At 41.7% G+C, this 27,803-nt stretch overlaps 2 protein-coding genes across 2 annotated transcripts; one reads left to right on the top strand and one right to left on the bottom strand.

The window, feature by feature from the left end:
* The first annotated feature begins 353 nt into the window (after positions 1 to 353).
* On the top strand, positions 354 to 10,230 carry AMDHD1 (amidohydrolase domain containing 1). Its single transcript, XM_027662426.1, has 9 exons — positions 354 to 528; positions 1,179 to 1,285; positions 2,842 to 2,906; positions 3,491 to 3,768; positions 6,529 to 6,754; positions 7,744 to 7,868; positions 8,696 to 8,789; positions 9,188 to 9,348; positions 9,784 to 10,230. Exons 1-9 carry the CDS (start codon positions 374 to 376, stop codon positions 9,896 to 9,898), a joined length of 1,326 nt encoding a protein of 441 aa, XP_027518227.1. The 5' UTR covers positions 354 to 373; the 3' UTR covers positions 9,899 to 10,230.
* Positions 10,231 to 13,070: 2,840 nt separating this feature from the next.
* HAL (histidine ammonia-lyase) lies at positions 13,071 to 26,732 on the bottom strand. The gene is made up of 20 exons (XM_027662412.1): positions 26,353 to 26,732; positions 25,871 to 25,931; positions 25,674 to 25,701; positions 25,303 to 25,377; positions 25,132 to 25,204; positions 24,983 to 25,049; positions 24,761 to 24,798; positions 24,555 to 24,680; positions 23,042 to 23,181; positions 21,536 to 21,583; positions 20,785 to 20,932; positions 20,605 to 20,700; positions 20,431 to 20,489; positions 19,575 to 19,655; positions 18,661 to 18,726; positions 18,401 to 18,566; positions 16,259 to 16,393; positions 15,151 to 15,259; positions 14,981 to 15,050; positions 13,071 to 13,943 (listed from the first exon to the last, which is right to left on the bottom strand). The coding sequence occupies exons 1-20, from the start codon at positions 26,597 to 26,599 to the stop codon at positions 13,785 to 13,787; spliced, it is 1,992 nt and encodes a 663-aa protein (XP_027518213.1). The 5' UTR covers positions 26,600 to 26,732; the 3' UTR covers positions 13,071 to 13,784.
* Positions 26,733 to 27,803: the final 1,071 nt, after the last annotated feature.

Genomic DNA, 27,803 nt, shown 5'->3' with positions numbered 1-27,803 from the left:
GAGTCCGGTTAAGGACCATGTGGGCAAACAAACGCTCCCAAATCAGAACCTCCTATTTTTTTGGCAATCTCCGGGTGGTACTGTGAGAACTGAGAGCTCTGGGAGGTCCCAGCTGGAAAACCCGGTGCTTCGGAGCTGATCGTGAACCAGAGCGATGCACGGATGCTGTCCCGTTATCCTGGACCGAACCAAGCAAGCATCCCTCCGCTGGAGCAGGCTGCTGCAAAGTTAGGACAGACCAAGCCGGGCGGAGCCAAGGCCGGGTCCGGGGTCGGGCTGAGCGCGGCCCGAGGCGGGACAGGGCGGTGGGCAGGAGGGGCTCTGTCCCGCCCGCCCCGGGGGACTTTGAGCCGAGCGGCGGCCCCGCCACTCGATGCCTGCGGCCATGGCGGGCCGGGAGCGGCAGCGGCTGCTGCTGGAGAACGCCCAGCAGCTGGTGCTGGTCTGCGGCCGGGGAGAGCGGTACCTGCGGCGGGACGGCGCCGCCGGCCTGGCCGTGCTGCGGAGCGCCAGCCTGGTGGTGGGGCTGTGAGTGCGGGGCCGCGGCGGGGGCGGCAGGGGTGGCTGCGGGAAGGGGTCCCGGCGAGCTGCCCTCGCCCCCAGCGCCGGCTTCTGCCCGGCTGTTGGCTCAGCCCACCGGTGGGGTGAGGAGAAGCCCCGTGCAAGGGTGGAAGAGATCCCCCAAGTGCGGTTCAGAGTTCCCGGTACCATCCCCAAGCTCCACTGGCAGAACGTTGCTATTCAACCGAAGATCAGCTCCAAAGAGGCTGATCCCTATGGTTTCTCAGGGCACGGGGCACGATCCAGCTCCAGGTGATGACAGTTTGATTTCTGTGAGGAGAGGAGAACTCTGCAGATAGATACCTGCTGGAGGAATGCTGTATATTTGCTGACCCACAGGACAAAACCAGTGTTATCTATCTGGAATTAGAGGAGTAACAAGGTGTTATCCAGAGGGATCTAACCAGAGGACATGACAAGCATTATGGCAAACAGCTTGGAACACTTGGCGTTACCTCATTGTTTTCTGTGCATCTGTAAGATGAGCAAACCACCTCCCCACAGGCATCTTCAATCCTGCTCAAGGTCCTGCCTCTGTTGTTCCAGGAGCTCTGTCACTGAGCACTTGACTTTTCAACAGGCTTGTATGTTCTTTGTTTGTTGTCTCTGGTTTGCAGGGATGGTTATATCAAAGCTGTGGGCCAGGCAGATGTAATTCGCAATCAGTTTTCAGAAGCAACATTTGAAAGGATAATTGACTGCTCCGGGAAGTGCGTGTTACCAGGTAGGTGTATTTGTTCATAATGATACTAAGGAAGAGCACTGCCAGCAGGTCAAGGGAGGTAATCCTCCCCCTCCACTCAGTCCTGGTGAGGCCACATCTAGAGTGCTGTGTCCAGTTCTGGGCTCCTCAGTACAAGAGAGACATGGAGCTCCTGGAGTGGGTCCAGTGGAGGGCAACAAAGATGATTAAGGGACTGGAGCATCTCTCTTATGAGGAAAGGCTGAGGGAGCTGGGCCTGTTCAGCATTCAGAAGAGATGACTGAGAGGGGACCTCATCAATGTATATGAGTGAGGGTGTCAAAAAGATGGAGCCAGGCTCTCCTTGGTGATGCCAAGCAATAGGACAAGAAGCAACAGACTTAGAAACCGAAGCACAGGAAATCCCACCTGAATATGAGGAAAAACTTCTTTACTGTGCAGGTGACTGTGCACCGGAATAGGTTGCCCAGAGAGGTTGTGGAGTCTTCTGTGGAGATATTCAAGAACCATCTGGATGCAATCCTGTGCCATGTGCTCTAGGATGACCCTGATCGAGCAGGGGAGTTGGACCAGATGACCTACTGTGGCCCCTTACAACTTTACCCATTCTGTAATTCTATGAATGCTGTGTGGTGACAAGTACATGCATGTTGAATGTCACTCCATCCTTTTTCTTCTATATTCATAATGATAGAATCTTGTGCTGGGGACAGAATATCACAGTGTTCCCATCAGGTGTGCTGTAAGGAGAAAATTATGGCACTAGAGGTGATTCTTTTGGGCTTTGTGGTGGAGCTTTGACCTCTTTCTCATCTTTACATGTGTTCCTCTGTATCATAGATCACAACAGTAACGTAGTGGGTAAAAATAAAAGTCACCAAGTGACTTTTCAGATTCATCTCTCTTTTCTGCCCATCAGCAATTCAGCCACAAAACTCAGTTTCTCCATCCTGCCCACAGCCAGTTGGAGGCAAAAGGTATTTTAAGTCACATACTCTGCAACTTTACCTGATAACCCCCCCCAAACCCTGGGCAAGCCTATTGCATGCTAAACTGTGCAAGCAGTGTTAGCACACGAGCTGTTAGACCTCCAGGCACTCAGTAGAGTCAGCTTCACAGCATGTAGAAAAACTCCCCCTGTAGTAAGTAAACTGTTGCTAGAGGAAATGCTAGTGTGCTAAGCCTGGCCTAAGCAGTTTGCCTTTTTTGAAGAGCACAGGCTTAAAATCTAATTAACTCTTTCAATGCTTGAAGTCTAATGAACTCTTTCAAAGTTTGTAATTTATCATTTCTTCTACAGTTTGAAAATATAATCAAAATAATATGAAAAACTTAGTAACCGATGCATTTACCTGGAGACATTTTGCATAAGGTGCTGGACCTAAAAACAAATTGAAAGAAAATTAATAGCCTCCTAAGAAAATTCTAGATATTTGACTGGCTGGATTTTTTTTTCTCTAACCAATAGAGACATTGTAGGGGAGCTTCCACTGTCTATTCACTTTCCTTTCATGTTCATAATCCTTTTTCTTACACATTGAAGTAACTCAAGTGGACATTTACTTTGTTTTCTTTAGGCCTGGTAGATGCACATACACATCCAGTGTGGGCTGGTGATAGGGTTCATGAGTTTGCAATGAAGGTAATGGCATAAAATTACACAGCTGGATTTTTCTTTCTCCTTTTTTTTTTTTTAAATGTACAACTATTTCTACTTTCTAATGACTCCCATCTCTCCATTATAGAAAAATATATGATTTCTGTCAGACAATCTGAGGGGAGGAGGGATGATTTTGAATAGTGGTAGGCTGATAGAGGAGTGTAACTGCAACCTTTGCAGCCAGCCTTGGTATATTTTTGCATTAATTGAAGAAATATAAAAGTGCTGCCTTATACCACCATCTCAATATTGATTTTTTTTCACCTTTTTTTTCCACATAAATGAATTTTGAGCTAGGGTCTGGTTTTTCCCTTGGATTCAGAGGGAAGCAAATCTTCAGATTAATTCTCTTTGTGTCACTTCTTACTTCATTTCTTCACTTAAATGGAAGGGAGAGAGGAGGGAAAGGGAGGAGGAACTAATGGGGATTTTTTTTCTCCCCTTGTTGTCTCTCTCACTTCAAAGAGACCTCAAGGCACTTTACAGAATCCCTTGGATAGAAAATGCACAATTCATAGCTAATTGTATGGGGGGGTTGTTTTTTGTTTTCCTTTTTTTTCCCTAAGCTGGCAGGTGCATCCTATATGGAGATCCACCAGGCTGGGGGAGGAATCCATTTTACTGTGGAACACACCCGGAAAGCCACAGAAGAAGAGCTGTTCAGTACTTTCAAACACCGACTGGAACGCATGCTCAGAGCAGGATCCACACTGGTTGAGTGCAAGAGTGGCTATGGCTTAAACTTGGAAACAGAGCTCAAAATGCTCAGGGTGATTGAACGTGCTAAGAGGTCCATGGATATTGGCATTTCTTCAACGTACTGTGGAGCTCATTCTGTGCCGAAGTAATGAGATTGATTTTGCTTACTCTTGTTTAGTATTACTGCTTTGCATTGAAAATTGGCTGTTATTTTCAGAAAGATTTCTTCTGCCCCACTCCTAAAATGCAACATACTTGAAACAAGTCAGTATTTACAGAAGGCTGTCCTAAGTTTTAATTTGAAGGAAGATGGGGGGACATTATTTAATGACTCCTAAATACCAACAAAAGCTTAGCACAGAACCCCTGCATGCAGCTGCATCCAGCTGATTCTCACACTGGATGTAACCAGATTACTGGGTTTCCTGTACAGAAAGTTCTTCTTCTTGCATTTGCTGCTATCCTTCAAGCTTAGTCTCTGCCATGAGATTTTTTTTTTTGTCAGCTAACAACAAAAAATACTGTATTTAATCCTTATGTACCTCAGTAGACAAAGTTTAATTACGCTTCCATGCAATGAATACTTGCATACATCTTATAGCTATGAGATCAGTAGAAAACTAAACTAAATGTGTTTAATCACAATGATTTTGATAGCTCAAGTCGGCATATCATAAAAAGCCTTTCTAGCTTTGACTTTTTTTTCTTATGAAAATAATGTCTTCAGGTTACTAGATTTCAGTGTATGAAAGAATTAATGAGGAGTTTTAGATAGGTAGGTGCATGTGAAACATATATATTTTGACATACTAAGCAGTAGGCTGCTGCAAGACAAGGCATGTGAGATGGAAACAGGCCTATTATGTGGCAATATTTAAGAGATGTTCATTAAAAGAAAAAAGAATACTCCAAAAAAAGCCCTACCTCTCCCCATTCAGGAAAACATGACCTAGACATTTTTTTAACAATCTAATTATTTTGTATTTGGGGCAGAATGAGAAATTATCTTTTGTTAATTTAACTATTGAAAACTAATCCTGTATCATCTTGAGTAACTGGAAGATTGTAAAGAATAAAGTAACTGAAATCAGCTGAGAGCACCAACTACTTCTTTCAAGAAGTTCCACTAAAATTTGGAGGACTTAATGGGAAAAAAATTGCCATTTTACCCAAAACTATATATATTTCTTAGCCCTTCCTTTCTTCCTCCTCTAAAAAACCTTGGGAGGATCTCAGTCAAAATCCTGAGAAATAGTCTTTCCCACCAATACTTTAAGCATTTCTACAAGCTCATGGAATAAATAAATTCCAGTGTTTTTACAAACATAATAACATATGAGAAAGACAGGTGAATGTTCTCACTCTCTGCATGCTTCTGTCCCCACTGATGAACATCAGGCATAACAAAATATAGATAGTAAGGATACTGTATTTTAAATAAGGAGAAAAGGCAGTTGGGGATTTGAGGAAATTTCCTGAAGGAAGTACTGAATTATCTGTATTTTCTAGTTTGGGTCTTCTTAAATCCTCTTCTCTTTTCAATCAAATGTTTTTGTTTGGAATATTTTGCTTGAATTTTATGCTATCCCTTAAACTTTTTCTCTGGCTTGGGTTTTTATTTTGAACAGGAGGAATTATGCAATTCTTTCCTGGTCCCTCCAGTCATCATTTTGAATCAAAGTCATGATTTTGGGAAAGTCTGATTTTTTTATTGTTTTCTTCAGTTGACAAGGGTTCATTGGGCCCTTTTCATCTTTGGCAAGACATTTCGAAGTGGTGCCTGAGCAGAAGTCTCTTGCATTAAAACACCAACAGTTTCGTTTTGCGTTTTTGGGCATTATATCTTCTAAGGAGTGAAACCTAGACTTAATGTTTCCCTCTGGTTTGTCTTGGCTCTGACCCTAATCTTTCAGACAAAATTCCTTCAAAGGCTTCTGAATAAAGGAAGAAAAAGGAGAAGGCTTGTCATGGTCAAAGCCTGAGCAATCCCAATGACTGTGTCAGTGAGGGGTGAATGAAAGAAAGGCCAGAAGCACAGTTCTGCTCTGATTTAGAACTGCACATCCTTGTTTATAAATTCAAGCAGAATTTGGCTTCTTGAATTTATTGCCATTGCATAACTCCCAGTTCAGTCCTGTGTGGCACTCTACAGGGTCAATCTCTGCACGTCTTACAGTGCCAAAAAGGAAAATTGAGATGTCTCAGATATTTAACTGATGTACATCTATCTTTGGATATTAAAATTGCAAAATACTAACTCAACTTCACGTTCTGGGATTATTTGCTCTTTCAAAAGCATTCACTGATTTCTCCTGGGTTATCTTTGTGTAATAGAGGATTCAAAAATGGTTCTAACTTAGGCAATTTAAACCTTAGGAGGTCCCTCTGATTTAGAAACAGTTATCTATCCATCACTCTGAATGATATAAAAGGAGAAGAGGTAAATTAAAAATAATTACTAGTACTGCACATCCCCTTTGGGCTTTGATACTTGCATAAAAATATTGCATGAATACCATTTAACATACTTAAATACTCATTTACATATTTTAAATAGTTTTGTTTTAGAATACAGTATAAGGAGGTCAGAATATATGAATAGGAAAGCAGAAGAATTTGCTTTAAAATATCCCATTAAAATAAACCATTCCATGGTTAGCATCCAAGATGCCAACCTTATAACAAATATACAGTAGTACAGTCTAATATTCTTTGAATGGAAAGTAACTCATGTTTCAGAGTGCAGGAATTACAGTGGGTTTACATTTTTTAATCTGAAGTTTTTTTGAGTGATTCATATTTACATCATTTCCTAAGTAATCTAGTAAGTGCATGTATGGCTTGAACATGTGCCAGACTTCAAAGGTGTTGCTCATATAGCTCTGTAACATTTTCTTTTCATTAGAGGGAAAACTGCTACTGAAGCCACAGATGACATTATCAGTAACCATCTCCCTAAACTGAAAGAACTCAACCTAAGTGGTGAAATACACGTTAACAATATAGATGTGTTCTGTGAGAAGGGAGTCTTTGATCTGGAGTCTACAAGGAGAATTCTTCAAGCTGGAAAAGATATAGGGTTACAGATTAACTTCCATGGTGATGAACTCCATCCGATGAAATCTGCTGAGGTGCGCCTTTCTTACAATTCAGTTAAGCCATTTTTGCTCTTATGAGAGCTGAATCTGTGAAAGAATTACAGCTTTCAAAACTGAGGTTTTCTTTTCTAAGACTTTATAAAATAGACCATTCATAGACATGTATTTGTATCAGATGATAGGAAGTGCAGTACTTGTGCAGCTTTGGAGTTAAGGACATGGGAGGAAACCTCGACCTCTGGGACTAACGTGCATTGGCTAATCAAACATTGACTTTGCTTATCTTCCACATGGGATACAGATGGGGAAGGTGGATATCCATGAACCCAGGAATGACAAAAACATGGTTTCTATGCAACTTGAAAAATGTTTTTTCACTAAATGTCCCATTAGCAGCCACAAGTCAAGTGTGCACTGAGCACACTCAGCGGTCTTATTAATCAGACCAGTATGTCTGAGCACACTCAGAGGGATAGTTTAGACTACATTCCCAAATATCTTGAAAAAGAAAGTCACTTTGAGACCATGTTTTACCATTGTTTTAACATTGCTTCCTTCCTGTGGGGTCTGGTCAAGTTATTCTATGCTGTATTTAAAAAAAAAACAAAACCAAAACAAAACTCGATTGATCATAAAAGCCTTTCTGGCTTCCCCATTGAAGGCAGCAGTTGGACTTTTAGTTCTGCAACTAGTATCGGTTTTGTGAACCATTTTCTAACGTATCCTTTATGAACAGGAGTTGATAATGTTTTTATCCCTGGCTCTCCCATAGTTTGCATGGTTGGCTGTTAAAACACCACTGAAAGTATGCTTTGGCTCCGTGGATGGCTAAAGCTTCTCCTGCAGTAAATTAACAAATATTTTGCCTCTGTACTCTGTTTGTTCTTTCAAGCATTCTTTATTATTTCTCTTCTAGTAAACTTTATGTTAATAGTGAATCGTCTCCTCTAGTTGTTTGGAAACAACTTTATTTTACTGAATTAATTGAGAATAATGAGTAATTATCTTGAAAATTTGCTTAGCTTGGAGCTGAACTAGGAGCCCAGGCTATCAGCCACCTGGAAGAAGTTAGTGATGAAGGTATCACAGCCATGGCAAGAGCTAAGTGTGCTGCTGTCCTTTTACCAACAACTGCCTACATGCTAAGGTAAGGCCACTAGATAGAAGGAAATCTTTCATAACAGCAAACCCATATTTGTGGGTTTAGGGTCTTTTAATGCAAAAGTGTAAGCATGTATCCATGCCTCTGGGATCGGTCTGGATCAGTGAAGACAAGTACATAGATCTGAATGAGCCTCCTTATGTCTTATTTCTGGTGGAAATCTTCAAAAATCTATGAGACTTCTGAGAAGTCTCACAATAGATTTGGAATGGCTTTACCGTGATTATGACTAAAACTTCCTAGTGAGCATATTTCGTAGTGTCCACCCTTGAAAACACTTACCCAGACTGATTGAGTGGCCAAACAATTTTGAAATGTTTATTCCAGATATTGAGGATATTGAAAAGATCTTTTACATTATAATTGCTAAGTAAGAAGATCCTCTAATGTATGCAGATTAGATTCACAGACTTAATAATCAGGAAGGGACTATTGCATTGCATGTGCCACTGCTCATATTTGGGAGCCTGTCTTTGAAGATGTAAGGACTAGAAAATTAGGGTTTTTTGAGAAATGAAGATTTTCACCTTGTAAACTCTGGCTGAGGTCTGGATAAACACCAGAATTTCAGTGTCCTGGAGCCTGATGGTTGATACTGACTGCTGCCACATGCTGTTACTGCAAAAGCAGTGGATCACACTTCCCATTTATGTTGTACATTACGATAGATAGGGATGCAAGAGGACAATTTGGGCTTTCATCTCCAAAACCAAATGCATGAAGGCAGCCAAACTGAGCGATGACTTTTGGTTTTGTAAATAATTGTATAATAACTAACCAAATCATACTGACAAGTGTCTTTTTCCTGCTAGACTGAAGCAACCTCAAGCTCGAAAAATGTTAGAAGAAGGAGTTATAGTTGCTCTAGGCAGCGATTTTAATCCTAATGCATACTGTTTTTCAATGGTAAGCCACTCCTAATACTTATAACACCACAAAATTATGAAATTCTTACTAGTACAACTTGTGTATAGACCTTGGATGCTATTAACGGTCTTCGTATTCATGAAGAGAGCTGTATGCCCCACATAGGCAGCTGCTCATGCTTGTTTGTGTGTGTTGGCAGTTTTAGCCAGAAATTCTTGAAAATGGAAGGGGTTCCATTCTTTATATGCACTGAGAGGCTTATGAAACAAGCTCTTGAATTCCTGATTTTAGAGTTCTCATTTTGGAGTTGGCAAGATTTACCTTATGTGGAACAACTCTCTCTGTTGTGCAAGGAAGAAGGAGAGTGCTTAGGGATTTGAAGCATAAACAGCTTTGTGTTGCTGGTAACTCCCATTTTCCCCTTACTTGTCTATTAGCCTATGGTGATGCATCTGGCCTGTGTAAACATGAAGATGTCAATGAATGAAGCATTGGCAGCTGCCACCATTAATGCGGCTTACGCTCTGGGGAAATCAGACACACACGGCTCCTTAGAGATCGGCAAGCAGGGGGATCTTGTTATCATAAATTCACCAAGGTTTGTTCTTCCATTGCCATTTCAAACGTGCTTTAACATTTGGGACTTTGTTTTTCACCACGTTTAGATAGCAGAGAAATTACCTATGCCTTAAAAAAGGGACACTGCTAGCATTTCAGACCCATTTTCATTCTCCTTAATCATTCCAGTGGAAAATAGAGCCTAAGATTTTGGGACTGTTATTACAAATAATCCATGCCTAATAACAAATTATCTATTAATGCCTGTTTATTTTGTGGAAGAAATTCTCCACTGATCTGTATATCGACTCACTGCACTCATGCAGCAAGAGTCAACATATACACATGGAATAGTATTTTCCCATTTTCAAGCAAATATTTTAAAATTTCTGGGTATAATAGGTATGTGACCTGTTTGGGTATGTGACCTGTTTTTATGCGAGATTGTATATTCTTAAACATTGTGTCTTTTTAGGTGGGAGCACTTGATTTACCAGTTTGGGGGACATGAAACATTGATCAACTACGTCATAGTTAAAGGAAAAGTCATCTATCAAAATGAGACCTGTGAGACATTGAGTAGTTACTGAGAGAAGACAGTTATTTACTAAGCTACTAAAATCAAATTAGCACAGAGTATTTCAAAGAAAGAGACAAAATCAGATTTGTAACTACCAGTAGATTGTTTGCCAGCTCATGTTACTCTTTTTCAAATAAACTTTACCAAACATTACCCCATTGGTACTTCTTCATGTCCACTGTCCTTCTCTCTACTGCAATAAAATAATTTCTAATTGTATCCATCTGAAATAAGACTGTTTCCAAAAATGGTTTCCTATACAATTAATCCATAAAATTATTGTATTTAAAAATAACCCAAACAAACCAGCAATCAATAAATGAAGTTTGGATCCAGGTAAAAGTTATTGGGAAGTGTGATGTTAAGTAACCTGTGACAGAGGGGCCAGGGGCTCAGGCATGCACATTTGGAGTGGCCTTTGGCTATGCTGGAAGATCACAGCATGCCAAGGCAATGTTCATAGCTCCTGGGTCTGCTCATTCTTGAACTCAGCAGATATTAGGAACCACAGTTATGGTGGGAAACACAGCACCTCTTACCTCTCCAAAATACCAAGTCTTGATTCTGCAGCTGTGAATCAGCTGCTCTGCAACACGTTCCTTTGCTGAGAATCTTACAGCTCCTTTGAGGTTTTAGGGGCACAAAAAAGAGGAGAGGAAAAGGCAATCAGGTACACCACTCTCTGGGCTACTGAAAGCTGGGGTGCATTGTAAGTTAGAGGTTGAGCCAGGCCTGCTGTTAGAAATTAGTGATGCCAAAAACCCTATAGTTTACTCCTAGAGGCAGTTAGCCCAGTGAGGTCTGATGAGTACAGCCAACCTCTCAAATTTTCAATTACCTTGAAACTTAAAAGAAGATCACATGCAGTGTCATTCAGATGTTCATTTATTCTAGGCTGAACCTGAAATAACACAAAACATATTTGCTCGTGGAAGTTTGAATATGATGCTGCTAAGTTAAGCATGACAGTTCCTACTCAGAGCCACGTCAAAATTTAAGAGCCTGATTTTTTCAAAGCTCTCTTTCTTTTTTCTTTCAGTCACTACTTTTTTTTTCCAGAGTTTGTACCATCATTTGGGGATGCAGTATGTAGAAAAAAGGATGATACAACTCTGGAGAGTTTAAGCTTTTGCAGTATTTAAACAGAGGGTCTGGCGTAGGGAGGGTCTATCAATAAACATGGACTGAGTCTTTTCTTCAAATTTTCAAATGGATGGTGGCTGCAGAAACAAAAGGGATTTGCTTTCTGAAGGTGAAGTAATAAAACTACACCTGACCAGCATGAAGAATTTCACATAAAAAATAATTATCGATATAAGCAGGTGACATAACCTGTGATACAGAGCAGAGTGTTTTAGTGAACCAGACCCTAAGGGAAGGACAACAGTGTCAGTCTGATTAACAGATATCTGAAAGTCATCACAAACATATATGAGCTTTAATATGATCTTCTGATCTCCCTAAGCCTTAGGCACATCTGTTAACACCCGAAATATATAAGCCATCCCATATAATATCTTTGTTCATGCTTTATTTGAGCCAGGCTAGCCAACTAAATCAGTTTTTAGAACAATGTAATGGAATTCCTGCCACCTGACGTGTTTTCCTGCAAGCAGATGTTGCACCAGATGTGGGTGTGGACCTTTGTTTTTATAAAGCTTGAAAGAACATCTCAAGTATGAAGTCACACAGTCCATTCTGCCCAAGACAGCCTTCATAAATAACATTTATCCAGGAATTTGGTAAGGCTGTCAGGAAAGGAGCACAGGCATTTCTGAAATGCAGTGTGGTGCTGGAGCAATGCCTCTCAGCTCTGCACAGGCACAGTGTGAAGCTAAGGCCACCATGCTGCGGTGTGTGCTGGTGGTTCCTTGGTCCCAGGCAGTCAAAAGCAGAGGTGAGTGGGAAGCAAGGTCCAGAACCTCCTCTCTGAAATGCCTAAGATATTTGGAGCTCAAGATTGCATAAGGAAAACCTCAAATATTCTCTTTCTGGACAGGAATAGGCATTCATGGCCTGAAACTACTGAAGTGAGGGCATTCTGCTCTCATGCATAAGCTCTGATGGGAACCTCAAACTACGTGCTTGCCCAAGCAGCTCAGCTGAATCCAGTAGCCACCTGGGAGTGTGCCTCAGGGCTGTAATTAGTGGCAGTTTGCAGTTAGAGTGTGGGGTTATCCCTCAGTGGCACAACTGGCCTGAGTGTTCCTGACAGCCAGCTATGTGGTTCTGCAGTTTACAGCACTAGTACCACTGTGGCTGTGCAGCTGCCAGGGAAGGTACATCCCTTTGGAGTGCAGGAAGTTTTTTGCTTTTAGCATCCACAGTGGCTGGGAGTGAGACATAGGTAACATGGACGTAGGAACTTCTGCCAGCTTTGCTGCTGAAGGAACTGTCAGCCTTAACACAAAGCTGAGGGCAAGTGGTTGATCCTACAAGATATAATAAGCTTGGCTGTTCATTTTCACTCATTTTTAATTAATACATTATTCTATACAAAATGGAACAGCTTCAGGAGGAGATTGAGATATGCCTGCTACAGAGAGCCTCAAGCTGAAAGGGTAGGGACTTTCTTGGTACATGAGGGAGAGACAGGGTGGAGATGCTGCACATCAGCTGCAGATGGAAGGACCTGAACTGGGAGCTCATGTGCCATGGGTGCCCTAGTTCTCAGGTCTTCTGGCCAGGTGAGGTGTCTCCCTGGTAGCTTGCCAACAGGTATGAGCCCCCTCCTCAGGGCACATTTAACATGGCAGGTCTCAAACGCTCAAAGGTAGCCCCACACTAGTGCTTTGGCCACCCTTTGTAGCATAGCCAATAGCCTGGGAAGATTTCCAGCTCATGCTGAATGCCCCACAGCCAGCTCAGTCGTGCCATGTCATCATTGCACCATGATGTGAAATCCATGTCTTGACTCTTCCATTGCAAAATAAAGCCTGTGCCAGAGGTCAGTGTTGTAACACAGAGAACATGTCATAAGCCTTTGGCAGCCAGGCAGATACCTGGTGAGCCGTCAGAGTGTAGTTCTTGGTGCTATTGCCTCAGCACTGGTTCACATCCACCATTCCTACACCTCCTCCTCCCCGTTTTCTGGCCCCTGTTTCACCTGTCCTCCCTCTTTCCAAATTAAGCTTTTGCTTTACATTTTCATCATCACACATGACAGGAAAATAGATTGTTACAGTCTTATGTGAAGCCTCAGTTTATTGATTGCAGATGTGAGCACATAGCTCTTGGAAAGCTGCATTAGCGTGGCTCACTTCAGTGACAACATCCACAGTGGCTGGGAGTGAGACACAGGTAACATGGACTTAGGAACTTCTGCCAGAACTTCTCCAGAATATTTGTTCTGGAGAAATAATCTCCATAGCACATTCTTATGCACTCAGCTTTTCTGACTTGTGAAGCACCTGTTCAAAAAACACTCCCGTTATACAAAAACCTGTACTTCACATATGATCTGCAAAAGAAAGAAGAATTAAATGTAAAGATAATTTTTCTTGTGGCAAAATGAAGGGGACCACAGCAGTTACACAAAGAGGAAAAAAAGAAGTGAGAATACTAAATAGGCTGATATCATTGGCACAAATGAAGAGAAAACAGGCAAAGAGCTGACAAAACAAATACAGGAGGCCCTGCATAAAACATTCACTGGCTTCAGCAGGAGTCTGAATGATTTGTGTTCAGAAGTTCAGGAAATTCAGCCAAAACCACACTATCAGGACAAAGTTGTCTTTCACATGTCAGGAAAGCAGTGAGCCATTTCTTCAATATCTGTTTGTACTCCTGAGCTAGACAGTCAAGTCCCCTGAGTCACCTGGAGAAACTACATTGAGTTTGAGTAGAACAGCCACCCTCAGAAAAGGTCTGGAAAAGATCTGCTCTCTACCAGAGGATTACAGCTCTTGAAGTTCATCCTGATGCTCATGGTCATGACTAACGTCAGCATTCATTCTCAGCGATCCCAGGGAGAAAGCTGTAGGTGAAATGGGTCTTGATTCAGGGATATGTTCCCTCCTGTACTTTTCAATGTAAGGTTTAGCCACTTCCCACACCTGTGAAACAAGAAAGTGAAACAGCAGAGTCAGAGGCAAAGCAAAAGGTCAGCTAAGACAACAACTCGCAAGTTCAGGAAGCCCTGTAGAAAAATTATTGAGGTTGAGGTAGATATCGGTAGGAGGCAGACCTATGCAGATATACTGTATGTGATCAGCAGAATCAGAGAGGCAGAGAGAGCAAGGTTTGGGGAAGAGCATATGGATGGAGTTGACAGGGGATGGGAAAGGATACAGCTCCAAGGGGACAAGGTGAAAGGATTCAAGGCAAAACCACTTTGCCTTGTCTTGTTAGCTGGTTAATGCTCTGTGTGCAATAGTTAGGAGAGAATTACTGTAACTTACAACAAAACCACTTGATCATGAAGGGGTTGGGGAAGCAAAACATAAGGTGGCATGGACAAAGAAAAAGGGGAAGGATAGTTGTTGGGGTTCAAGGCAAAAAAGGAAAATGCTCTACAGTTCCCTTTGTCTCTCCTCCTGTAATACAAGAAAAAAAGGGGGAAGATTTTCTTCTCCCATTTGCTTACTCTCCTCAATTTTTTTGTTATTTTTATTTTACAAACCAATAAAATAGATAGATCCTAAAGGTGTACACTTAGCCCAGGTCAACACATATCACCACTGCTATTCCCTCTGCCATGTCCCCTTATTGCTTTGAGACCATGCACAAAGGCCTTCAGGCTAGGGAACAATCACTGCCCTGGGAATAAGGATCACTATCTGGAGAGACTGTTGATACCTCTGGACATCTGTGGGGTTATAGGACCCTGCTCTCAAACAATTCAAAGTTGGACCTGTGTCTGGACCCTGACAGATTTAGAAGTGTAAGCTACTCATTACACAGGGCAGGTTTAGGAACTGATTTCTAAGAAACTAAGAAAAAACAAATCTCAAAACATCTGGTGGGATTGCCCCAGGCAGAGGAGTGCTTTTAGTGAGGCCATGCAGGGCACGTATGGAGGGGTGTTTCCAGAGTAGAGCTGCAGCCTGCTCTTTGGGACAAACTACTGTGCATGCCAAAAGCCAGCACTCACCTTCTGCTCCACAAGCAGCCTGTGAGCTGCTTCGATGTCTGGGGCCATGAAGCGATCCTTCATCCAAGGCCTGTAACGAGACACATTGCGAACATTGGCCAAACATTAACCACCACCAGCAGCAGCTGCTCCCCAGGCAACCTCTGGGGGAGGCATTTATCTGATCTTACCTCACCACGGAGCGCACAAGGTCATAGACCTTCTCCAGTGGGGTTGTTGTCCTCAGAGGGCGTAGGAATTCAATGCCCTGGCAGGCGGCAAGAAGCTCAATAGCCAGAACTAGGGAATCAGAACAGTGAAAGGGATGTTTGACAGGTACAGCTCAAGGGGAGGTTTCCTGTATAAAGCTACCACTGGCCTTTGTTCTGGCTGATATGATATGGTTTCAGGTAATGTGAAAAACCAGTGGATCCACGCACCCCAGAGAGCCACCCCAGCGACAGGAGTGTTTCATGGATGGTGCTGGGAGCAGTATCCAGCACCTCAGCAAGCAGATTTTGGGTCTCTGTTGTACAGACCTTTCAAGTGTACCAGGAATTTCTGGTCACCAGAGTCTTAAAACTCTGGGAATCTCTTCCAGGGTGTCTTGAATACTCAAATTAATGTCCATCATAAATCAGAAAACCCTTTTAGCACTGAGAAGAGAGAGGCCTGAGCTGTAAAAGGAAGTTCTCTCTATAAAGCTTGCAAGAGTCCACATGAAAACATCAGTAAAAATATAGCACTTTGGAAGAGAGTATTCTGTCTGGAGAAGTTGGCACTGTATCTGCATACTCACACCCCATCATTATCAGTAATAGCTCTTCATTTTCATGAGTCAATTCACCCAGGAACTGAGTGAACCAACTGGATCTAGGACACTCAGTTTCTTAGCATGCTGTTGAAACACACGGCTTCCTAAACTCATTTCTTTGCACCCAAAAAGTGTATTTCTGTAGAAGTAAGTCTTCAGAGCTCTCAAATGTATAAACTGGGCAAGTGAGTCCAGCATTTGTGTACTGCGTATTACTCTGTTCTCCTACTAACAGCTGACATCTTATCTTTGCACATCATCTGACAAATAAATAAATAAATCAAAAGCAAGAGAGCTTTTACCTCATTTCCATTCAAAAGATCTAAATGCTTGTACTTAATATGTACTTAACACAGTATTTTTAGACAGTTCTTTTAGATGCATTAACGCCCTTTTTCTTAAAATATATCTAGAATGAATGGCACTAATATCTTCATCTGGTTACAACCCAGAGGTCTATCTGGAAATCAGCATTTTAATTTTACCTTGTTCCACATGTTCAATAACTCTCAAAGCTTTTCTTGCAGCCCATCCTCCCATGGACACGTGATCCTCTGTAGCAGCACTAGTTGAGAGGGAATCCACAGAAGAGGGGTGGCACAAGGCTTTGTTCTCAGAAACTGCAAAAAAATCCAGCACAATGAGTGTAGGAGAGAATGGGCAGGAGACAGAAGAAGCAATGGCCAGCCTGGAGCACAAAGCCTGTCTGCCACTTTGGGTCCAACTATTGCTCCTCTTTCAAGGATGCATCCATATTTTACCGGGACTGAATTATTCGTAATAATCACCTTGATAACCTTTGCCTCTATATTGCAAACAATATCAATCTTCAGATGCAAATATTAGCCAAATATAGAAACACTGCTCACTCTTCCCTCCCCCATCTTCAGGCTTGAGTTGCTCTGGCTCAAAGGCCTGATGGCATTAAAGAAAAAGAGCAGACAGCATAACCAAAACACAAGCGTGGTCTTGCCTGTTTCCTCAAGGCCTGTAAAGATCACTGGTTCCCTCTTTTTTTTTTAGGATCACAGATATCACCATTCCCCTGCTTTCAAGAAGACAGCTAGAGATCAGCATCTAGTCTCCTCATTGGAGCTGAGGCACTCAAAGAACTTCATCTAGAAAGATGCAGGAGTTTGATATGAATCCTCTCCCACCCTCATTTCACAAGACTGCTCACGTCCCTGAGAGTGACAGCATTCCTGCTTTGAAAACCAGGTGTGAGCCCTGGAGTAAGTCTCTCAAGCTGCACCCCAAAGCAAGGGGAATTTGGCTGCAGGAAGGGCTTTGGGCACTGTTCAATGACAATTTGAGGTTGAGAGTTGCTCTTTAGAAGAGAAAAAATGAAGTCTGCATTCACAGAGCTCTGGCCGCACTCAGGGCTTTTCCTTTTGAAGCCCAGCGGGATGCTGTGTAATGCCCTTGCCAAATTAGTGGCTTCAGAAAAGCAACAAGAGCAACAGAGAGGTGGTGACACAATTGCAAATAGACTGGAGTGACACAGTCCAGGACCAGAGCCCAGTTGGCACATTCAAGCAGGTGATGGCAGGTCGTAGAGAGGCTGCATGTGGCCACTGCAAACAGCTCAGTCCAGCAGCATAGAGCTCTTGGAGAGGGGGCAGAGACACATCCAGTGGCATTGAAAAACATCTGCAAATTTTTTGCAGCTTTATCTACTAATCCTGGCAGTGAACAAGATTAGCTGGTACACAAACACCCTAGAAACTGGCAGAGTGATTTAAAAAATATTAGTAGTACCTTGTTAAAAAAAAGAAAAGGAACTCAAACTTCAGTTTAGATAAAATCCTGTCTGTTTTGACCTGGAAAAGAAGGTTTTGATCCCTGGACTCCTGGTGTCAGCAGAGACCACAAACACCCCAGAATCTGTCACTCCAGGTTGCAGAAGTGTGCTGTGAAACCTGAAGCCAAGCAACAGCTGAGGCCTGGAGCCACCCTAAACTCTACCCAAACAAAAGGTAAGTTTCCAGCCCTCAAACAAGGAGACCAGATCCACTTCCCAAAATAGCCTCCAGGCTATTTAGTACATCAGTTTAGTTAATTCACTTTTTTTCAGCAGGATATTTATCTACTCATCTGACATCCTCTGTTCCTTTGTCTGTTTGCATCTTTTAAAATTTACTGTCTTCTCAGAGCATGTTTACCTTTATATTGGCTCATGCTTTCCTGAACTGTAATATCTCAGCAGCCAGCAGGCTTTTTGTTGCCTTAGTCATGAGTGCCACAGGAAGAAATGAACTAGTGCTTAATTTCAGTGTGCTCCTCTGATAACTAGCCCTGGGAACTCCAGTCTTCTGAGGACTATGGGGTCTGATACTGATGTACTGACCCGGTCATCAAATGGAGACACTGAGTACTGAGGGCCTTCCACTTTTGGGGCTGCTCAGAGCACTTAACCTGCCCAAGAGTCAGTGCAGAACAAGGAAGAAACCGGAGCTGAAATAATTGCAGCTGCACTCAGTGCTCAGACTTTGCACCCAAACAGCACAAAATATGGAGAAGAGACTGAAAACAGGAGCAAGATACCTTTGTATCTACTATTAGATTACATCTGCCCTGATAGAAATTGGTCTGTCTTACTCTCTCAATGATACTGCTCAAGCACTCACCCAGGGCAGCTGCTGTGCAGTGTGCAATCATGAAGCCTGAGTTCAGACCTCCTTCAGTGACTAAAAATGCAGGCAGTTCACTAAGTGAGGGGTTGCAGAGCCTCTCAATTCTTCTTTCACTAATTGCAGCGAGTTCATGCACACCAATTGCCAAATAGTCCAGAGCCTACAAAAGAAAACCTCATTAGACTGGATGACAGAAACAAACAAACCAAAACAGAAACTAAATATTTTTTTCCCTTCTCCAAATGCTTAATTACCTTTGCAGGATATTCACCATGAAAATTTCCTCCAGAAATGGTCTCTGCTCTTTCAGCAAACACCATCTTTAAGGAGAAGTTAAGGCACATGCATGAGTGAAATACAGTTTACATGAAAGATATCTACCAGTAATTGGAATATCTTAACTGAAGAAATGTTTGTGCCAATAGGCTTTTATTTGCAAGCACATTATCTTACTTCCGCAAATTCACTTTTCAGGAAATGAAGACCCAATCTCAGTTCTCCAAACTCCTAGTTTCAATTTTGACATGGTTTTTTTTTTTCAAATAAGCTACATAAAATGAAGTCTTTGATTGAGGGTAGGGAGGGGTGCAAAGAAACACATCTGTTTGGATGCTAGAGTAGTTTTTCAGCTCCTTGACAGATTCTTCATAGATGATATTATGCACAGCATCATTATACTGCTGACAGAAATCCAGCCTTGCTCAGTGCCAGTGTAAAAACTGTGCACAGAGTTTACCAGGCTGAGCCACCATGGTCCTTACCAATCACACATCTGTCTATCTTCCCTGACCAAGTGCAAATCTTGCTCTGTAGTTCAGGTTTCACTCATGCCTCACCAACAGATGCTTCATACACCAAGTCACCATCCATTTGGTTGCCAAGTCCCATCTATCTGACATATTCAATCAAAGTATATGGACTCTCATCTAAGAAACATTTAACATGCACCAAAGCATATGCACACATGGTTTTCTTGCCCCAACACACACTAGCATACCTCCAATGCAGTCATGGGGAAAGGGAGACAGGCTGCTCTTGCAGCCAATGGCAGTTATTGACCAAAGCCAGCTATGACTTTTTTGCCTCCTGTGCAAGTATTTATGCAGAAGAAAAGGATAAAAAAGGTCAAGAAGAATTTTACATAGTAATAAAGTTATCAAAAAGATACAGGGTTGTCCGTGGCGCTATTGATTTCAGTTGTCATTATGTCCTTCACAAAAGCAATTGTATCATTTACAACTCCATGGACCTAGAACAAAAGAATTACACCTGAGCTTAGTATCTACAATTAGTTTATCTTCTGGATGCTAACCGAGCTGCAGGGACCCTCTTTCCCATCATCCCACTCCACATCCACACATGAAGATAGTCTTGGATTTGCATCACTGTGGGACACTGCCCATCCTGGACACTTGAAAGACTATATTTACTATTATTATGGTAGTTTTGCCGAAAGAGTAATCTGAATATGACATTCTTTACTTGTTTGGGTTGGTTTGCCCTAAATGGAAGATAAGATATTTATTCAGAGGCAGAAGTGTTATTAGGGGAGAAGCAGCCTTAAAAGGACCCCACAGAAAACAAAATCTCTCATTAATTAATTAAGTTCCATTAATTCTACTGATTTAATAGCTTTGCTACTGTTAAAACTCACAGGATTGAGTTCTTCCAACATGTTTGAGATACTACACTCTGTCTGCTTTTGGAAACACCCAGTTCATGGTCTTAACACCAACGCAGAAGAAACTTCCTACAAAACCTACAAGCATGGAAACCAGCACCTTCCCTCTGCTTCCAACACCTGGCCTCCTCCACATCTGAACACAGCTTAGTTAGACGTTGCCTGATGCGTGTGTGCATGGGATCAACAAATTATATGTCTCCATTAACACTAACTTTGAAGTGAAGAAGAAACAAAATAAAACCACTTCCTCTAGCAGAGTCAGACAGTACATAACTGACAGTATTTCTGAGGGAAACTTCACTGTCTATTGTTGGGAAAGGAGATAAAAGCCAGTGTTTACCTGAGGGCAGCAGCGCATTGTGTATGCATCCTGAACTCGGTCACAGAATCGATGGCTCTCTAGAAGGAACATGGGAAGCAAAAGACAAATATTTCTTACACAAAAGCATTCTGTCCTGTTGAAGGACCCAGCCTGTTCCGGTAATTTGAGATGGTGAAGGTTAAGATTGTTCACCTGCTATTTCTGATGGATGATGGTCAGAATCTAGAAGGGACCTGAATCGAAATGCCACCTCAGCCTGCCCTCGATGTGGCCGTACTGCATGGATGTCTAGTAATACAAGTTAGACTGTTAGGTTTTGCCTCTCTTGCCAAGAGCTGTTAAGCAAACAGACAGGGACGTGCCAGTACCCACCAGTGTCAAAGGCCCTTGTTGTGCCCTTCAAGACTTCGAGTGTGAGGGCAGCGACTATGTCAGCCTGCCTCGCTATGGCCGCGGCTCTTTCAACCGCCTCACATCCCAGTGAGGTGATCATTTGTGTCCCATTGATGAGGGCCAGGCCCTTCAAAAAGATAGCAGATGTTAAGCAAATTCACTGCAGTTATTTCACACACTGTGATAATTCTCCATCTCTGTGATAATTCTCTTTCTCATCTGAATGAAAGACCTTTGCTCAGCTTTCTAGACCATCCTGAAATCATAAATGCACAGCTTGATGGTGCATCTTTGCTACATAAACTGTCATTGCTCATGATGCTACTAAGTCACAGTAAGCACCTTTGGAACTCCAGCAGTTCCAAACAAGTCAGATACATGGTTCAAGTCAGTCATCTGGTCTCTGCTATGGCCAAAGGTCAGATAGGTACCTTGAAGGTGCTTTTTAGTCAGCCGTTTCAGGGTGATATAAAGAGCTTTCTGAAGAGGCCTGTCTCTCTCCACTGACCACAGAGCCAATCTAAATACCAAGCTTGGGTCTGACATTTCAAGTCAAGTAGGGTGACACTAGGAGAGGTGAATCCCACTCCCAATAACACTTCATTAATATCCTTCTGAAGTTTGAATTAAATACATTACTAATACATTTAATGCTGTTATTGTATGCATAAAGCAACTAATGATTGACTATGTTCGTTTTCCATCAGCTGACATCATTATACTTTATTACCTCTTTTGGTTTCAAGGTAATTGGTTTCAGTCCATGGGCTTCCAGGACCTGTGAAGGAGTTTAATGACAAGGTAATTAATGAAAAATACTTTTCAGTAATTTGATCGCTAAAAGTTTTAAATCTTAAATGTTTCCATGAACAGAAATATTAACAAATTCCTTAAGTGATGGGGAAAAAAGAGCTTTACATCATGAACATTTAACATATTTTTTTTCTGCTGGGCTAAATAAAGGATAGCATTTTGGGCTTCCAAACTAGCACCTCATTTCCTAATCCTAGTAAAAAAAGGTAGTAGGAGCACTGAAGTGAGATACTGTCACAGCCCATTAACATCTTCTGTAATAGGAAAGAAGACTGGAAACGTCTTGGGAAGGCAGTTTTGCCTACACCTTGCCTCATAGCAGTTTTGGCTTGGCATAAATTATTCCTTTATAAATGATTCCCTAATCCTTTCTGTAGAAAATCTCTAGTGACAGGAGTCATCCTACTCAGTTTATTCTATACATGACTATTCTATAGGGAAATTGCTCTTGTGGGAAATTCAGAAACAGCATAATCTTGTTTCTGAATAGAATCTCTCAACCTTTCCAACTGAAGAGGTAATGCATCTCAGGGGTGTACAACTGTAACTTCTGGTCCTGAAGGTCCAGGACACACTGGTCTGCTTCATACCTACTCCTCTGCCTCAGTAGTCCTCAATACTTCTCCAGTCAATAGTGATGTACAGCTATCAATCCATGAATAAGTCTGGTAATCAAATATTCATGGATAGGAGTGGTAGGTGTAGTGGCACAAACTACCATGAAAGACTTTGGAGGGGTCCATCTTTGAGATACTCAACACAAGATCAATCTATTGATGTATTAGTGAGAGAAAAACAATTGATTAAAAACTAATTCCATTTTAACACTTTCATCTTGTGGAGGAGGATAATATAAAGGTCCCTTGTAACCCTAGTTAATTTATCAAAAATGAAATATCCAAATCTGTGTATTTACTTAAAGCAATTATAAAATCAGTATAAATTTTCCTGCTAAATTCCTGCCTCCAATGGATCTCCAGGTACTCTTAGCATCTGACATTTTGAATTTGAGAAGTGGCCTTGGATTTGTTAGAAAAGCGCTAATGTTCATGGAGCTGAAGATGCAGTAATAGTTCTTTCATAATTGGTATAATTTCCTGTCCCTCTCTCTAGTTCATAACTGATGTCACTGTGGTATTTTGTATTGCAATTATATTTCTTGGGACTTATTAACATGCTACTTATTATATCTGCTGCAGTGACATGTGAGTCAGTTACTGCATTCTCATGGATCCACCTTCCTCAAGGCAGAGGATGAGTTGCTAAAGGCAGCCTAGTCCCAATTCAAACTGGTACAGAAACTCTGAAGACTTTACATGTTATTAATCTGAGCAAAAGCTCTCTTTCTCTCAAAGCTACATGCAATTTGGAAAGTGAGTCACCAAGCAGAAAAAACCCAAACAATCAGGTGCACGAATCTTACATATTTAGCATCAGCCCAGCCACTCTTTGGGGACCACATCTTTCCCTCTCCAATTAATCCCAGAGCAAGATGAGAGAGGGGGGCCAAGTCTCCGCTGGCTCCAACTGTCCCTTTCTCTGGGATATAAGGAAGGCAGGATGCTAGAAAGAAAAAAAACCCCAAAACTATTAGAGCTTCACCTTGATACACGCTTTGGAAAACAGAGAAGCCAGCTCATAAGTGTGGTCACAGTAACATCCTGCAATCATGGACAATGGCATCAAAAGGACTACTCTTATTACAGTCTGGGGGACCACAGCCCAGGATGATTGCATCTACAGTCACGTAGCCAGGCAGCTACAACATCACTCCTCTCAGGTCTCCATCACAGGGTGACCGCCTGGTGCGGACAAAGCTCTCTCTTAATTTCTGACTCCACTAAACACTGGGTTACTCTTAGAAACCATCTTTGAGCTCTCTTTCCCCCCATCCTAATCCTCAGGGAACTGAAATGTGTGAAAATGAAAAAACAGAGCCTGGGAAACTGCAGAAAAATCTGGGAAGGGACCAGTCTGTTCCTTTTCTTTTGCAGAGCTAAACACAGAATTGCAGTTCCTTCACTTGCTGCAGGAGGAGGGTAAAACAGAGGGCAGCACAAAGACTGTATTCTTAGGGGCTCACATAAATGAACATGGCTCTTCTCTCATATATATGGTCTATAGTCTCAGAACAATCTTCCAATCTACAGTTTAGGCAAAGGAGAGAAGGAGAGTTGAACCTAACACTGACTATAGGGAAGGTGCTCTTGCTCATCACTGCCATACTGTCATGCCTCACCAGAGGGATCATCAATGGTCATCAGATAATGAAGAACACAGCCACCCCTCTAGTTTCCCTGCCACAGCACCAGGCAAGGGAGGGAAGGCCACCCAGCTGGAACTGCTGTGACAGTTGTGGCTATGTGAGCTGCTGACTAGCCATGTGCTTCTGTGTGGCTGCCTTGTAGCCCTTGCTTACAAACACCTCTGTAGGTCTCAGGGGGTCTACTCACAAAAACAGGTGCTGCTTAGGCTGCTCTGCTGGACAAACACTAACACATGCAGTTTTCTCTATGGTAATAGCCCACTTTCCCCCAAAACCCAGTATCCCTAAAGATGGTGTCACACACATTAGCACCTGACAGGATAGAAGTTAAAGATTTGAGGCTTTGCAAAAGTGCTTGCCCAGAGTTATGTTCTAAGTCAAGCTTAATCTTGAACTAATTATTATCTGACCTCTCAGAGGCTCATTTTCCAAACTTCTGTCTGTTGCATGCCTTTCTTTCAGCCTTTCCTGTCAATTCACCTCATGCTTCAACAGAGGAATGGTCTCCAGTTGTGAGCTTGTACAGCCAAGCTCTGGTCCTGATCTCTCAGAACCACCAAGTACAAAAACCAACATCTGTAGCTTGATCCATTGAGTTACACCATTTAACAAAATAGTTAAAAGAAAAAAAAAAAAGGGAAATCAGGATTTTCTTTAAACATCTTTTTACCATTAAATGCTTCAATAACTTGCTCGAGGGTTTCTAGGGATATTCCACTGTATCCTTTGGCCAGGACATTGATTCTCAATGCCAACAGCATGCGAGATCTCTCGGGGGTCAAAGGTTTCCCCACACCTGAAACAGTAACCCTCTCAGTTACTAACCCACTACCAACAGAGGCAGAAAAGGGAAACATCAAGCCAGTCTCTCATTACCTGCAGAATGAGAACGAACCAAGTTCACTTGAAGCTCCCTACAGAAAAAAAACATGTTAAATTCCCCAAAAGTCTCATCTAGTTTTATTTTGCACAAAACAGAAGGAAATGCTGAAGCAGCTCTCTCATTAAACCCCACAGTATAAAAGTATAGGGTTGAACTGCTCCCTCTTCTTCCTTTCCTGAGAAGAAAGGACAGAGAAAGCTGCACAGACAACTTACCTCAGCTTACTGTTTGGGATGACAGTCCTGGCAAACTTCCCAAACCCTGTGGTGATTCCATAAACAACTGCAAAAAATGTACTGCTAGTTAAGAAGGGAACCTGATGAAGTTTTCTAAACAATTAATAGTTAGAGGTAAAAATATTTACCTGTCTGTTCATTTACGATCCTTTCAATCACTTCTCGTGACTGTTTGACTTTTGCTTCAGCTTCAGGTGTAAGCTAAAACATAAGTAGTTTAAATACCAGTTTATTTATCATTATGTAGTTGTAGAAAAATAAACATGTAATTTTTAGTTGTGTTTGTTCAGAATCTTTACCTTTATCTTGTAGAGCCCCTTTCCTAAATTGACCAAGTCCTCCGTTGTTAAGCTGTTGCCATCTAAAGAAATATACTACACCAAAAAATCACTTTTTATTTTGGGATATAGATATGTATAACATTGCTTAATAATCAGAATAAATAAAAAATACAGCCAAAACTCAGCAATGACAGGAAGCTTCTGCATGCTCATTCGTAAGACAGGAACTCGGTAACAAAAACATAATAAATATATTACAATTTAGTTTCCTAGACCCAGCCAATCTAACAGCCCCTGCTCTTCTGAATGCTGCAATGGCTTAACTCTCAGCATGTTCTGGTAAGTAGCAGGATTTGTTACTGAGTTATAAAATCATTGGTGATTCCTACCTGTTCTGGTTCTCGGTATTTGCTGTATCTGAAAGTTCTGTAAAGGAAAAAGGGCAGACAAGATTTCATGAGTAGTAACCACTTGATTACAGCTGGAAATATGTTTTAAGAACAAAAGAACTCTAAAAAAATGAGGAATCTAAAGAATTATAAATCTGGAATTGTAAAAAGTTCATAAAGCACTCAAAAAAGGATACAAATGAACTCCTTCTGGCTGAGATGGTATGAAATCTGGAGACATTATATCTCCTTCTATAACTAGAAGAAATATGCAGAAGAAACACAAAGAGGATTAAATTGCATTCTTTATATAAGTTGTTATTCATTACAATATACAGTAGTAAGAATTCTAACTTGCAGTTATCAGCCCCAAACATATTTGTATGCTTCTGGGAAAATAACAAGTATGTATTACTTAAGGTATTCCAAAGGCAAAAGTAGAACAGCTTATACTATATATAACAGCATATACAGATGATGTATATAGAATCCTGTACCTTCTAAATCTTATATACGTCTGTTTCCAAAAACTAAATATTCTTAAATGATTGGGCATTTTTCCATAAAAACTGTAGACTATCTCAGGCACAATTTTAGATGAATCTAGATAAAGCCACCGTTTGCTGACTCAGATGCCAACACAGTCACCCTGCAGTACATTGCCTAAGGTTTTGCTTACCAACTTCAACAAATTCATTGTCCTCTAGAGCATCTCCCACTGTATCATCAAGATCCAACAAGCCAAGTCCCTTGCACCTTCGAATGTAAAACTTCACTTCTTCCACTGAGGCAAATCCCCCATTGTCAGGTTTGTTTTTCATGTATCGCCTCACAGCTTCCTTTCCCAGCCACTGAATGGTGTTTGTGGACCTTAGGCACGGCACTGCCAGCCATTCTCCTCGGACATGCACTGTGTATCTCGGCATGCTTTCTCTCCAAAAATTATTCCTTGATCAAGAAGGGCTGCAGTGTGGAGCAGCCTCACATTGACCACGCAATGGCCTGAAGTGCCTATCTGAAGTCCAGTGTTGCAATCCGAAAGAGGCAAAAATCCACCCTCAAAATCCCCACCTTTGTAAATAAGCAAGATCGATGTATTTGGCTGACTTCATCCAATCAAACCAAACCCAGGGAACACACCTCACGGCAGGACACAACCCCCATTTTTTTCCCAAAGATCACATCAGGAATATAGAAATAAAAATCCAGAAGCTGGAGCTATGTACCAAGATTAGATAAATTCGACTAAGATGCAGTGCAACTGTTCTAAAAACGTAAGAGTTTAACAAGAGTTAAAGTTAACACCTGGCAGTAAATCACACTAACAAGAACCTCCATGAGGGACAGGGCTGCAAGAGAGTCATGTAAGATTATGGGTTGCTCATGACTGCTGGGATTGAAAGAAGATTGGATTATACTTTTACATCTCTATCCAGAGCAGGATAAAAGCAGGCAGTAGAGGAAGCAAACCTGCTTTGCTTGGTTCCATGACCAAGTTTGAAAACATAATTTTTTATTGTAGGTGAGGAAAAGATAAATTAATTTCCATTGCCCTTTCCGTTATGCTCTGAAAGAAGTTACTAGAACAGGTAGCAACAAATACTAGGCCATAGCTGCACACTATCAAGCCCAGTGCTGCTATGTCATGCTTCGTTTGCAGGCAGATGCAAAGAGGAAAAGATGTGGAGGTACCTGTTACAATGGTGTCAAAATAAAGTTTAGCAATAACCATGTCTGCACAGAAGGTGAAAATACTTTTGTCTTTAAAGGCAAAAAAAAGTAACACCACTCATAGTCCATGCTGCCAATACTAGTGTTCCCAGACAAAGGGACTACTTGGGGCTTAATTATTGTAGTGAATGTTAGCTTGGGACCCATGGGTGGGAGTCTCTGTGTGGGACACATCCCCAGCAGCACAGGGTAATGAGAATAGTGAAAGCCATGCCTGACACAATTTTCTTTTTTCTGGCTCTGACAGCAAGAAACCAGGATTATCTGGCAGCATGAACTCCAGTTGCCAAAGCACTATATATGATACATAGGCTTTTATAACAAAATGTAAGTTACCCCAAAACTAGTGACATAAAGCTTTTATAAAACACAGGACAGTTTTCATTGCAATCTGATAAC

This window comes from Corapipo altera, unplaced genomic scaffold, assembly GCF_003945725.1.
Source record: "Corapipo altera isolate COAL_440 unplaced genomic scaffold, ASM394572v1 1, whole genome shotgun sequence".
NCBI classification, from domain to species: Eukaryota; Metazoa; Chordata; class Aves; order Passeriformes; family Pipridae; genus Corapipo; species Corapipo altera.
Note: the sequence above shows the minus strand (reverse complement) of the source record. Positions and strands in the feature narration are given on the sequence as shown.